Raw genomic sequence first — 14,829 nt, 5'->3', positions numbered from 1 at the left:
GTTATTTTTATGCTCAAAATATTTTAAATCTATACATTGACGAAGAGAAAAATAAGAATAAGGGCACAAAATATGTCGAAAGCTTGGGGAGGAATTGGTGTGTGAGCCATTAAAGCCTAGCGTGCAAAGCTGAAGACCCAGGAGACTATTACTATTGATGCCAATTCTCAACTCACTAGCTGTGGTGAGTTTTTGAGTGTCCTAAGTGTAAGTGAAATTACGATTGCCAAGCCTAAGAAGAAGAAGAAGATGACGCTACTCGAGTTCACAATGGGTACTTAAATTAGACTAAGTGAAGCTAGGCACAATTACTCCATAGAGAAAGGGCTCTGATTGCAAACTTGCCTTAAGGAGAGGACTCCGTATGATCCAGAGTATAGTTCCTAGGTGAAGGATTCTGCTCCTATGGTTGTACAGGGCCTCCTCATGGGTGCATGCATGACAGAGGCGACGGCAATGATGGTCCATGGGCTGGAGGTCAGAGACCCTACGGTGGTTCGATGACAAATAGAGGGCTCCTCCACCTAGGGCTCAAGATTACGATACTCGACAATAGAACCTTAGATCTACGTATGCCATACTTGACAATGAAAGAACTTCTCCTTAATGAACAAAGGTTGTGGATAAAGAAGGGCATAGAGCTTGCTCATTTTCCATGACAATGCAAAAATCATGAGACTTTAATGAGATGTGGGGTGGGATGAATAAGCAGTCATGTAGGCTGTCAAAATCCCTAATCCTGGATCTTTGTCTATTAATATCCTACCCCACCTAACAAAATAATAATCATTTTTGATATTCACTTGAAAATGAAGATAATTATCCCACCCCTCCCCAAATTTTTTTTCCCATGCAAACAAATGACGTTGAGTTGACAAAAAATTATAAATGAATGAGAAAAAGAAAACTACCCAATAACTTCCCCTTGCACCCTCTCACATAGATTAATGAAATGACCACCCCGTCCCTTCCTAGACATTGCCATTGGCCTATGTGCATTGACCACGAACGTGGCAACAAATCCCTTTTCCATAAACGAATTTACATATTTTCATGAATAATTTTTGGATTAATTTAAATCAAATATTTTCTTATAGTTCATTTTTTTTTTTAATGGAATCCTTTCGAATTTGTGAAACATATTAAATTCCATTTATTCTTCTTCAAAATATTATTCCAGAATCTAAATATGTCAACTATGATGGTTAACCAAACTAGATCTCTTACCAAAAAAAAAAAACCTACTAGATCGATTTCCTTCCAAGTACCAACCCGACGTATAAACCTATCTTTCCACGTGTAAATATTTAATGGGATATGGTTTTGAACTTAAAATAGAAGTTCAGGCTTTCCAAAGCCCTAGATCGCACACGCAGTAGACTCTATTATTTAAGCGAGGCAAGAGGGGGCGGACCTCAAATCCAATTATAATCAATTAAAGAAATAAGTGTTATAAAAAAGATTTCAAGTCCGACTTCTTTACTCGCATTCCCCCTCGCTTCCCTGACTGTGGTCGGTCTCGCTCGTTCTTTCTCTCCCCTGCCGCTTGCTATCTCAACTGATTTTTCACTATCTTATGAAAAAATTCTGTCTTGCGTTTCGAAATCCCCTTCGAATTGTCGTTTTGGAGCTCATGGTTTAGGTTTTTGGAGATTCTTCTTAAAGGAATGCAGAGGGAGATCGAAACGATCTCGGTTATGCTCAATCACAGCTTCTGTTCTTGAAGAGTTTTTCTCCTTTTGTCACGAAATCTTGACGTTCGCGGTGGATCCTAGGGTTTTTCAAAGTGAAGATCTGGTTGGTGAAACCGGGCTATGGACTACGGACTTTCCGACAGCAGCGGTGAGTTGCTTCAAGATGGTATCTTTAACGCGTTTTAATGACCTCTCAGCTGCTTATGGTGCGTTGCTTCATGTTTCGGGGTTAGGATTTCGGAAATTTTCCGAGCATTACTATTTTTGCGATATTCTATTGCCCAATGCATTGAACGAGGTTTGATAGCTGGCTTGTGAACTTGGAGGGCGGAATTAGGGTTTAGTGCTTGATGGATAACTTAGGGTTTTGAGCTGAAATAAATCTTATAGGAACATCAGGGTTTTAGCTTGCTGTAATCTTTCGTAGCTACCTTTGCTTAATTGAGTTGAAACCAGCTCTAGGTCTTAAAAAGGTGACTATGGCTTTCCGTTGCTTCTTTTCTTTTGCTAAACTTTTTGAAGATAACAAGGAAGACTTCATATTGGTTCTTGTGGGTTGCAATGTGATTGCCTTATGGTGCTAGAGAAGTCCTAATCCTAAAGAAGAGACAGAGTTTCTGTTTAAACTAATCAATACCATATGGTTCTCTATCTTGTTTTAGCCCCTCTATGCTGTCCCCTTTGATTAGCAGTTCCCCCCTTAGCTGCTAGTTCAGTGTTTTTCTCCTTTTGGTTTGTTGCCTTTGGGCCCCTCGTCTCCCCCCTCTATTCCCTTGTATGTTTTCTCTTGCTTGGTGATGAATTTATTTATTTATCCAAAAAAAATACCATATGTTTCATTGTTTCTGTAAGATTACTGGTTCGAGGTTAAATTCCTTCAGGAATGGGAGCTGCTGCTGCTTCACCTTGGGCAAAAACTTAGTGTAATCCCTCCTCCCCCCTCCCCCCAAATTTTATTTTGGAGATTTGTTTATTCATTCCTGTCTTTTCTCCAGTTTTTGAGGCTTGTATGGGATCAATTGATGCCAGACATATGTCTTATCTGGTAAGGGTCAATGCTCTTAAAAACTGGTATAAGTGGTTAAGCAGAACGCTATGTTCTACTACTCAATAAATCTTTATTCTCTTAACCTTCTTTATTGATATAAAATATTAACAACAAAGGTTGGTGTTGTTCAATTCCTTTCTCGTCAATTAGCCCGGTGTATGCCCAAATTTCCTGCTCAGTTGGTCAATGCAAGAAATGGAATAAGAAGAACAGTGGTTAGAATGTACCATTGAAAATAGGAAAAATACATTTTGGAACTTAAGGATTGTAACAGGATGCAAGCTGGAGTTATTGTCACTAAAATTAACCAAGTATAAAGTTCTAAAAAAATTTAATTCATCTTCGGAAGTCCTCACTCCTCATTTAGATACTTACTATGTTCTTAATATTTCTGTGCTTAGTTTCAATCTTATAATATGATGCTGTTGAACCCAATCGTCAGGGTGTACAGACTTCAAAACATTTGACTATAATGTAGCCAAATATATATTATATAAGCTACAACTCATATCAAGTCCTCAAAACTATGATTATTGAAGCCTAAAAGAGAGTAAGTTCGTTAGCCCTTATGGCTGCCCTATCAAGGTCCTAAGATTTGGCCAAAATTGAAATCTAGGTTTCAAATCCCAGAAAATGGTTTTTGCCTGAATTGGTTTCTCTATAAACCACCCAAATGATGCTTGTGGTTTGGACCCACGTTTGCTATTGTACGTTGAATGTTGTTGTTCACTAGCCCTATTATAAACAATGACTACATATAATTCGGTTATTGGAAATGTAAAATCCAATTAAAACAATCAAAACATACGTTAGGTTAGGGAAATACAAGCATACAAGTTGTACACTAGCCCTATTATAAACAATGACTACATATAATTTGGCTATTGGAAATGTAAAATCCAATTAAAACAATCAAAACATACGTTAGGTTAGGGAAATATAAGCATACAACACTCAACACTCAATCCAGGTGGAGTTTTTTGGCGGGTCTGATCCACGAGTTGCATTTGACTGAAGAATTCGTAGCCACTCCTTTGAATGCAGCACATAGGCATCCGATAACATATTTTAGGCACAATTGTTGATGACAACCCTCTTCTAAGCCCCACCATCAACATACCAAAGGTATCAAACTTAGGGAATGCCTCATTGAGATTGGAACTGGTTAGAACTGGAACAAATGGTTGGGCAGGGTACATTTTAACGAATGATGATTATCTTCAAGCTCCAATCATGCAAATCCAAGTTGTAGAATGGTTTATGCATATGAGAATGCAAAAGAGTGGTGGCCAATGAAGTGGTTTGGGCAAAAGTCGAAGTTTTTGGCAATCCTCCTTGGCAGTGTTGAAACTTGGAGCACCTTGAGCTCTCGGTCGAAAATAGTCGAAATAGATAGGTTTTGATTGAATTTAGTAAAAATATAACAATGGTTCAGTTGAACCCAAGGTTTTGAACAAAACTTGACCTTAGGAACTTCTCACGTTTTTTCTCCATGTCAATTAGGACATTAGCAGTTCTTTATTCAATACATTGACTAAAGAAGAAATTGGCATCAGCTTTTGATATCCCCAACATAAAATTGAATTGATTTTTCAATTCTACAGCCTAGTGTCGTAGTTTTTGCTTAATTACTCTCACAATTCCATATTGTGTCTTATTAGTGTGGCGCCATGATACTTTTTGTTGTCCTCGATCTCTCTCTTCCTTGTATATTTAGTTACCACCATGTTGTTCCTTAACTGATTTGGTATTTTCGGGTGTTCATGAGAAGGTTGATGAAGGTTCGTATAAAGCCTTATCACACAAGTAATTGGCCCCACAAACTTCAAGCAAAAAACTCAAATGCTAGCCTTGTTGTATGCTTTTTGTTGATGATATTATTTTGGTGGATGAGACAGTAGTAGGGATTAACACTAAGTTGGAGTTATAGAGATCAACCTGAGAGTCAAGAGGTTTTAAGATAAGTAAAATAAAGATGTAGTATAGGGTATGTAACTTTAGTCACACTAACGCGAATAATGAAATGGTGAAACTGAGGAGATAGAGATATCGCAAAGTGTTACTTCGGATATTTGGGGTCAACCATTAACAAGGATGGTGATATAGAAGATAACGTTTCTCATAGAATTAAAGCATGATGGATGAAGTGGAGAGGCGCATTCGTAGTGGTGTGATCGATGTATTCCTGTGCAAATCAAAGGAAATTTTTATAGGGTAGGCGTAAGAGTGGCTATGATGTATGGGACAGAACGTTGGGTAGTCAAGAAATGTAATATAGATAAGCTGAGTGTAGTAGAGATGATGATGTTGAGATGGATGCGCAACAAAACTAGGAGGGATAAAGTAATGATTGCATTGGAGTTGATTTGGGATTTGCCCCCGATTCAGGATATGCTCCGAGGGAGTCATTTGAGGTGGTATGATCATGTTCAACGGAGGCCTTGGGATGCACCAGTAAGGAGGAGTGATCAGATTTAGATGGAAGCGGCTAAAAGAGTTAGGGGCAGGCCTAAAATGACCATAGGAGAAGTAGTGAGGAAAGACATGCTGAGTTTAGGGCTTGACACCAGTATGACCTCTGATATAGTTGTCTGGAGGGTAAGGATTCATGTAGCCGACCCTATTTAGGTGGGATGTTTCTGAGGTGTTGCTATGTTCCTTTCTTTTGTTATTTTTATTTTTATTTTTCCCTTTAAAGATTCATGTGCGTCACCAATATGATCCTTGTTCTACTACATAGAAACATTCGTACTCCTTTCACTTGATCTTCGACTCGATGTCGTTTATTCCCTTCATTTGAAATCCTCCATGGAACGGTTCCTCAATACTTTACCGATTTTGCGGGTGCCATTCACACACCGCTCCACATCACCCAAATATAGTTGAACTAGACAATTGGGTTAACCTGACATTTGTAGATACCAACCAAGTGAACCTTCAGAGAGTGGCCTAGTAGTCTTCTCCATCAGTGTGGCCACAGTGTGATACAGTGGTGAAGCTGGGTTCCGAATGTAAACAGAGCGAGCAGGGAGGCAAAAAGAAAGCTTTCCATTCTCAGTTCTACCATATAGCGTATGTCTATTATTTATTTAAATTTCAATTTCCGTTCGCTTCTTCTCTTTTGGGTCTAATTGAATTGAACTATGCGGGACCAACTGCTCGTTGGGATTCATTCTGGTTGGTGCTCAGTCATAAGTCTTTTTCTTGGGTTTTAACCTGTCAGGCCTTGTTCACTTGTTTCTGACTCATTTTGATTCCACAACTTTCACACTACTTCCTCCCGCTGTGGCTTGTCTAGCTACCCCCCTCCGGAGGGACTTTAAGAGCCCAAGGTGTTGCTAATATTTTCCTTAAACATCAGACTGAAAGGGTCTATACTGAGTAAGAAACCTCTGTTGAAGTCAGGTTCGACCTCGGCCCTTCTCTTCGCTGTTGGGAGGTTGAAAATGACTTCTTCTGCCCCTCTATGATATGTTGCTTCTTTATTTTATTTTCTCAAAGTGTTGTCCATAGTACTGTCATTTCCAGAGCTACCCTTACCTTTAGGAATTAATTCCCACTGATTTTCCCTTTCAATAGATTTACTCTTGCTTGTAAATTACAGATTTTCCATTACTCTTAACATTTGAATTGTTTAGTGTATGGGTGGGCCCATAGAGAATCCAAACAAGGTTTTTCGACCCCGGGATCGCATCATGAGTGGTATTTACATTTTCCAAAAAATTGTGCCCAAGTATTTTGCCAAAGTTACTGAAGTGACATGAAATATACAACTAAGAGGTGTATGTTTGTGTGTTGATTCATTTCTGATACCGAAGTGTTGGAGCAGCAGAAGCAACAGATTGTCACAGTTGCAGTGCCTTTGTGATGTTGATAAAATAATTGAATTGTCCTTTTCCATGCAGCACCAGAATGGGTAACACTCAAAGAGAGATTAGTTTTTGCGTTAGAAAACCAAAATAATCTTGTTTTTAATGTGGGTTAATGTGAACCTGGTCCTAATTGTTGCTTTTGGATCTTTTGCTTGCATCACTAATTCTGTTGTCACTTGTTTAGGCCATCTCACTTTTGTAGTTGTAAACCTTAGATGGGGCTTTCTACTTCTCATAACTTCTCAATGAACGTTTAAAAAGTTTTGATCCTCTGTTCGACTGACTTTTTTGTATCATCCTTAAAAGGTTTTAAATATTTAGGACCCCCTCTTCTCCCTAGATCGATTCATGGTGGTCTACTGACGAATCTTTTTTTGCGATCTCCTGCTTCACGGCTACTCCACCTTCTTCTATTAGTATTTTAATTTGAACTGTTTCCTCCCCATGCTAAAGAAGCTTCCTTTGCAGTTGGTTGACTGTTTTCTTTTGATAGGTACATGGATTAGGTGCAGTTGCCATGAGTGACATTGTCGTTTTTGGCCCAATGTGCTTGCCATCCCATTTGCTATCCTTACAATCATGGTGGTTGCGGAGGAATCTTGTTTTGTGATCTCCTGCCTGCCCACTACTGTGCACACTGTTTTTTGGTTTTTAATTTAAAACCTTCCCCATTGAAAAAGAAGCTACTTTCACCTTCAGATGAATGCTTTTTCTTGACAGGTCCACGGCTTTTCTCTGAATGTCCTGTTTCTTACTGCCTTTTTTGTTGTCAATTGTTTCTAATAGAAATTAAGGCTAAACAGAGGAAGAATACAAAAAAATACACTGTCACAGAAATGGATTCATGATTGGGATTGGATGGGTTGAACTGTCCGAGTCATATAGGAATTGGTCAGAGTTGACTTGGTGATCCTCCGCAACTGTTTTATGACAATCTGGATAACCATGTTGTGCTCAAACTCGGTCAATCTGGGCGAGTGTCAGCTGAGTTGATACGGGATATGACCCTATACCCATACTAACTCCTTAAGACGAAAATTCAATTGGTTGGGATTATAAGTGAAGCTGCTATCAGTATCACTGGTATTTTTGGATCAATATGCACGGCAGACCTATTAACTCTACTCTATCACTACACAGTTGATAGGGATAAGAATTTCAAGCAACATAGATATTTCTAAGCAGCTCTATCCAGTTGTCCAGTTTGTAGCTTTGGATTTTGTAATTTTTATTGGAGACTAGCTTTTTTTTGTAAAGATATATTATTATTAATTAATAATTCCTGAATACTGATGGCTATGGATCAGATAGTTTGATTCTTCTGCAGGAAGTATCATAAGTGTATTTCATTCGTTGCTGCCTTTCGCTTATAAATCCTTTCAATAATCTAGTTTAATGGACCTTGTTGATTTCTCATGCTCAAATACCTGATTCGAGTATCTTAGACCTCTTCTACCAGAAATAATCTCGACTTTTGATCTCATGATCTTATTCAAGTTTTTTTTTATGACTTGATTGCAGGAACAGATGATGATCTTCCTCCATCACATCAAAACAGGGTTCACAGAGGAGGTCGTGTTGCAGGGAATGGGAGATCTACTGTTGTGGGTTCTGTCCCGTACGCTAGAATGCATAGTGACATGGAGACCCAGATCCACCAACTTGAACAAGAAGCATACAGTTCGGTACTTCGGGCTTTTAAAGCTCAATCAGATGCCATTACTTGGGTGTGTATCTTCAGTTTGTTTGAATGCCATCAAAATCTAATTTTTATGGTCTCTGCTGGTGAGGTTTGAATTATAACATTGAGATGTACTTATTTTCAGGAGAAGGAAAGTTTAATAACAGAACTTAGAAAAGAGTTGCGGGTATCAGATGATGAGCACAGAGTGCTTTTAGGCAGAGTTAATGCAGATGATATCATCAGGAGGATAAGGTCTGATAATATAATGAGTCCAGCTTTGCTATTTCTCTGAGATCCGATTTGTCAGCTTTCTGACAAGTTTTGGCCAATTCCTCTTTTAATTGGAAGCTGTGTTGCATAATGACATTAGGGAGTGGAGACAGGCAGGTGGACACCTACCCGGGCTGCTCAGTAATGCTCAACCAGTTCACGATCCAATGCCCAGTCCTACTGTCTCAGCGTCACGCAAGAAGCAGAAGACATCACAGTCTGTACCTTCTCTGTCATTAGGTGCACCATCCCCATCGTTGCACCCCCAAACAGGGGCTGGGTCAATGCAGCCATCATCTTCAGCTGCAAAACGAGGAGTTGCGATAGGAGCTAGAGGCAAGAAGCCTAAAGCAGTAAGTTAAGTTTTTTTTCGTTATATGTTCTGTACAAAGACTGTTAATTAATATGCATTTGTACCCCCCCCCCTTTTTTTTTAACAGGGTCTGACAATGCCTGGTGCATCCTCAATGAAGTCCATGCAGCACACCTCTACAGGTCCAACTGGAAGGGGCCAAGTTCCTAATCGTGCTTCCTCTGGTGCTCTTGTTGCAAATGAACCAAGTGAAGCAGCAGCATTTGATCCATTGATTGGGCGGAGGGTGAAGACAAGATGGCCTGAAGATAACAACTTCTATGAAGCCGTTATAACTGATTACAACCCTGTTGAGGTATGTTTGGCTGTTTAATATTCATGATTTCATTCTGTTGTAATGCCTAATTGGCCTTAATATTTATGATTTATTGTCAGGGACGGCATGCTCTAGTCTATGATATGAACACACCGGTTGAGACATGGGAATGGGTTAACCTTAAAGAGGTACTTCTGTGGCCAGACTGCTTTTTTTTTTCGCCCACTGTTTCATAGATACACCTGTGTTGCAACTTTTGTTAAATAACCCCTATTCTTTAAAAAAGTCTCTATTGCAAATATCAGAAAGCATATGAAGTTAATGTGAAAAAGTATTTTAAGTTAGTGTATACAGAGATGAATCCATGCATCCACTTCGCTTGTTTGTTGAGATAGGTGAATACACCTCATGCACCTTCTGCTTCTTCCTAGATGATGTTATGCTAACCTAATCTATGCCTGATTCATATATGGATGCATTTATCATACCTGCTATATCTTTCCTTCTTACCTGACAACCCCCTCTTATTTATGTTTTTTTTTTTGGCACAAGTGCAATATGGGTGATGAAAATGCGTTATGTATTTCTTTTGCTTAACTCCTCATGATTTTCCTATTGGGAAACTTGGAGAACAAATATTGAGGAATGCCTTTTGAAGAGGAATTTAATAGGTCCATGTAATTTATATAGAAAGAAGTGATTTAAGAAAAGGAAGACATCTATGTCGATTCCCAAGTCAGTATAGTGAATTTTATGTAGTTTGAGTTTGGGTTTCAGCAACTTGACATCGTTAGATTTGTTATTTTCTGATTTTCTCCTTTAATTGTTAAAGTATGATAGGTGTCGCAGTTTAGGAGTTGGTGATCCTCTATCATGGATAGACTACTGCGTTTCTTCTGATTTTATGGTTTAGGCACTAGGGAGTTGTTTGGGGTTCTTGAGTTGAGAAGCAACAAAATGTAGTAGCTTAAAAAAATACTAAAAAAAGGTCCCCCACACACCACCCCACCCCACCCCCACAAAAAAAAAAAAAGAAAAAAAAAGGAGAAAAGAGAGTGAACACTCTGAAAGTTGAAAAGATTCAACTAATCAAGTTGAATGAATTTTCATCCTGTTGGAAATATACTTAGTTGTGATAAGTCAATGGCTCAGAACCAAGTATGTGTAAGCTCGATTTTCCTATGGTATGCATATAGTTCAACTTTTTTATTCCAGAATTATAATTTGAACAAATGCTTGTTACACCATGAAGGAGAAGGATAAAGATTCTTCTTGTTGGTTTTAGATTTTTCTACAGCTCCGTCATTAAAATATGTCTATGTCTAATAACAATAGTAACAGTCGTACCTATGATTTCTCATGGAGTGGAGTGAAGGATCAATGTGATTTCACTTAGTGGAGTTGGATGTCTGCACGACAAAGTAAAGGAGTTAGAAGCTGGAGTATTTTCAAATTAATCTATGTAAGCTGTACTTTCCAAGTGCTTTTGAGTTCTCCATATTGAAAATGTTAGCCTTTGGGGAAGGGAGTGATGCCAAATAGGTTGTGCTTAATGATTGAGAAACATCTCTAGTTAGGTGGAGCCGTGGGACTATTTTATGGAAAGGAATTTTGGCAATAGGTCGAGCCTACAAGTGAAATATCAGAACAACTGTGGATGATTGAAGGAAAACCTTATGATTGGTGCTTATGTTCCTTGGACAATGCAGATTTGGTTTGGCAAAGACTCCATTTCTTGCATGGTCATTGGTTCACGAAGTGTTGGATCTGGGTACGGCTCATAATTTGAAGTGTCTTGGTAGTTTTTTCCTGCTGATAATAATACAAAGTGGCCAAATGTATTCCATGGGATGTGTGTGAACAGATTCTGATCTCTGGCAAAATTAAAAGGGTGTAGGATATAGTGGTTACTCAGTTCTGCAGCTATTAAACGACAAGAGGTTGAATAAGGGAGAAGAAAGGTGAAATTGGAACACTTGGTAGTTCTTGAATCTTCTAGATTACATTCATAGTTTGATATCTTAGATGGTACGGATCAGCCTTTGTACCCTGTGATTGTGTGCAAGTTAAAGTGGTGCAACTATAGTTCAGTTCTTTTTTGTGGACTATTGTGAATGATAGGTTACAAGCCTGGTCATGAGAGTCTTTCAGCCTTCTTGCTGATGGGGAATCAATGTAACCTAATTCATTACCTTACACTTTGCGAGTATGGTGGTTCATAATATAAAAGTCAGGGATGTGTTTGATAAAGCTGGTGGATTTACCTGCCATGGAGATGGAAAAGGTGGTGTTATAGTTGGAAACAATAGACTTTATCCCATCTGTGGTACGGTGTTACATAACAAAAATGATAGGGCTTCTGATGGGCAAGCTGAACCAAGACATCTGGTAACTAGAATCGCCAAAAAGATCTTTTTTTTTGGTGGTTGGGGGGAGGGGGTTGTGTTCTGTGGTCAAGTAATTCTAGGATCATAACACTTTGACATTAGAAGAAATTGGACGATCATCTTTATGTACAACCTAAGCATCGTTCTCTTTCATCATCTCTCAAATGGGTCAAGGTTTTCTCCTTGTGCAAGTAGGTGGATGGATTTATTGACCCAAAAGTGAGTTTCAACATTGATATATTCTTTTACCAGTTGTGAGATGCTATTAAATTGACATGGGAACATGGTTCAAAATCACGATGAAATTTCGCAATTTCAGCCAAAATTTTGGTATCGTTTCAGTATCTCGGTCATCTCGGTACATTCCATGTGTTATAAATACCATATCTCGGCGAAATTTGGTATTTCGGTCGAAATTTCGATTCTGTCTCGGTGGTTTTGGTTCCATTTGCATATTTTGATTGAAAAACACTTCAAGTCTCCAACAAGCCTCTAATTAGCTATATCATAACACATTTTGACTTCCATTGGATTCTTACAAAATCTAAACATTCAAAGTTTAGGACAAGTAAAGTTCTTTCTCCAAAACTAAGTAAAATTTTCAGAACAGTTCGACGGTTGCTGCCAAACAAATGTGCAACTCTAAAACAATATCATGTCTTAATATTTTTGCATTTTTATGTTCTAAGCATGTTTATTAACCTTAAAATAAATTATTCGTCAAGTTTCAGGTCAAAATATTGCCGTTTGACCAACGAAACAGTCAACCAAAACAAACAAAAAAAATACACCATTTTGGCTGAAATTTCGCCGAAACGAAACGGAACGATACTTCAGTTTCTGAATCCACGAAACACCGAAACGAAACGAGATTTCGAACCTTGCATGAGAAACAAACATCTTATGGTCAGCCTGGTGAGTTAAAACCTGTTGCTATCACCTGAATTTTGGTAATTGTGGTTATATTAAAATCACAAGGCACCTCAAGATGCAAGTAATGATGTTTCTTATTGGGGAGTCCTCATTTCAACTCTTCCTTGGGTATAGTTGCGAAACATGGCTATTTTCCTTTTTCAATATTCTATTTGTTGTATGGGCTATTTCGGTCATTTCTCCATTCGAGAACCACAATTGTTTGCTTGGCATGATTTTGTTGCCATTTGAGAGCTTATTGACCTTTCCAAAGAAGACAAACTGCTGTATGAATAGGTACTGGTAAGGGAGGAGAGTTTGTTGACCCCACTGTTTTAACACCCGTTACTGTATATTACCCAGATGACACAGAAATGCTGTTAAATAGCATTTTGTAGCTTCCAACATGGAACTTTTTATTCCGTCACCTGGGCTTTTGATTCTTTTTTAAGCTAGTATTTGTTTAAAAAAAACAAGACTTAGGTGGAGGTGGTTGTTTGTGTTGGTCTGACGATTGGAATAAAAAATTTTGTTGGCAGATCTCACCGGAGGATATTCAATGGGAAGGTGAAGATCCAGGAATTTCTCGTCGAGGTGGCCGTGGTGGATCAGGTCGTGGGGTTAAGAAGAGCATTGGTCGTGGTGGTGCTCTTCCAGGTGCAGGAAGAGGGAGAGGGGCTGTTGCGAAGGGTCAGTCAAAGAAAGACTTCCCACCTTCACAGAATGGAATTGGAAAGAAAGCTTCAGATGACATTGAAATACTCCACACAGACACTCTAATTAAGGAGGTATGCATCGACAGCTAAACCAGTCATCTGTTGTAAAGGTGTAAATGTTTATTTTCTTTAATTCCTTGTTGAAGTTATTTGAGCAGGTCGAGAGGGTTTTCAATACTAGCCATCCTGATCCTCATGAGATAGAGAAGGCGAAAAAAATGCTGAAAGTAAGTATAGCAATGGTTCTCATATTGCTCTGCTAATATTGTGATTTCCATTGGACTGCAATGCAAGCTATTTTGTGTTTTTGATATGGCAGGAGCATGAACAATCACTTATCGAAGCAATTGCAAGGCTAGCAGACACATCGGATGGCGAAAGTGGTAATAAAAATATTTAAGACCTTCCTGTACTTTATGTTGTACATTACATCTTTTGTTTCCTGATAGCTTGAGACGTACGTTCTCGTTTTGTATAATTCTTACCAGTCAGTTCTGCATTGAATTCAGTAGTTTCTCAGGAAAAGGATAAGGCTTCACCATTACAAATATCGCCTGATGTTTCAACGCAAGTCTCCGGTGACTCTTATACCAGTTTCTAGTTAAAAGAAAAAGAGCTGACAACCCCCCCCCAACCCCAAATGCTGAATGTGTAGCAATTGACTACATGGAACAATGTTAGCAGAATTGATATTTGGCACACCAATTTATGGAGAAACAACAAAAAATAAGAGTTAATTTTTTTTAATACACCCCTCCTTATCGATGCCTGCTTCTCTTTTTCTCTCATCTTTTTTGATGCCAGTTTCCAAATACAATACAATGTTGAACCATAATTGTATCATTACAATAAAAGCCTTAGTCGATCTGCAAGAAGCATTTTTCTTGTGAATGGAGTGCTAACGCCATATGATCTTGTTGCCTTTAAAAACAGATGACCGACAGCGGGGGTGGAGAAATAGGCAATTTGGTGGCAACCAGCGCTCAGCAGATATTGATGATGAGATGGGCGGAGAAGGCAGACGTGAAGGTTCAGAAGGTGACGATCAGATTAACAGAGAAGGTAGAGTAACAGCTGATGATCACCATGACAGGGACGACGGTGAAGATGACATGTGATTTTCCAGGAATTCACACCTTGGGTCTCTCAACAACGTACATCCATGAATAGCCCACCCCATGTATAATTCCCATGTTATAATCTTATATACGTTCTACCCCTGTGGAATAACAGCTGCAGTTGTGAAAGGAGGGGTTGATCTCATTTATCCAGTGGAAAGTCACTGGTAAAGTTAAGGAAAGCCATGTAAAATTATTTTGATCAGTGAATAACCTGTGACCTTGTAACTAGTGTCTTGAAAAGAGCTGCTTCTCTAGTGTTGCAGGTTGTACTTATTTGATTCCCCACTTCTTCACTTTGATTCGTTGTCCTTGCATGCAAACTCGTTGTCTAATGGTAGCATGTTTGCAACTCAAGAGCACCAACTTTTAATGGTAAAATGCATGGTAATCAATGATAGAACTCCTGCAAATCAAAACCAATAGAAACAGAAAAAGAAATCAGCACTAACAGAATCATGGGGGAATTGGATTCAAGGTGACCAACTCACAGTAAATC

At 38.7% G+C, this 14,829-nt stretch overlaps 1 protein-coding gene across 5 annotated transcripts; it reads left to right on the top strand.

Annotated features, from left to right (window-relative positions):
* Nucleotides 1–1,435: 1,435 nt before the first annotated feature.
* LOC122061914 (protein EMSY-LIKE 3-like) lies at nt 1,436–14,606 on the top strand. Of its 5 annotated transcripts, none has more exons than XM_042625474.1 (10): nt 1,436–1,842; nt 8,136–8,341; nt 8,441–8,550; nt 8,669–8,921; nt 9,009–9,236; nt 9,317–9,385; nt 13,036–13,284; nt 13,359–13,439; nt 13,532–13,595; nt 13,725–14,136. In XM_042625474.1, the coding sequence occupies exons 1-10, from the start codon at nt 1,815–1,817 to the stop codon at nt 13,811–13,813; spliced, it is 1,377 nt and encodes a 458-aa protein (XP_042481408.1). In that variant the 5' UTR covers nt 1,436–1,814; the 3' UTR covers nt 13,814–14,136. The 5 variants fall into 5 exon arrangements, with proteins under 5 accessions (XP_042481408.1, XP_042481407.1, XP_042481406.1 ...); XM_042625473.1 differs by having other exon boundaries at nt 13,722–14,136; XM_042625472.1 differs by having other exon boundaries at nt 13,701–14,136.
* The last annotated feature ends 223 nt before the right edge of the window (nt 14,607–14,829 follow it).

Source organism: Macadamia integrifolia, chromosome 14, assembly GCF_013358625.1.
Source record: "Macadamia integrifolia cultivar HAES 741 chromosome 14, SCU_Mint_v3, whole genome shotgun sequence".
In the NCBI taxonomy this organism is placed as follows: Eukaryota; Viridiplantae; Streptophyta; class Magnoliopsida; order Proteales; family Proteaceae; genus Macadamia; species Macadamia integrifolia.
Note: the sequence above shows the minus strand (reverse complement) of the source record. Positions and strands in the feature narration are given on the sequence as shown.

Bases quoted from the DNA above. Each gene is read 5' to 3' on its own strand.
- LOC122061914 (XM_042625469.1), top strand. From the start codon at position 1,815: ATGGACTACGGACTTTCCGACAGCAGCG. The intron at 8,551-8,668 runs GTCTGATAATAT...TAATGACATTAG, and splicing joins GATATCATCAGGAGGATAAG to GGAGTGGAGACAGGCAGGTG. The intron at 9,386-13,035 runs GTACTTCTGTGG...TTTTGTTGGCAG, and splicing joins AATGGGTTAACCTTAAAGAG to ATCTCACCGGAGGATATTCA.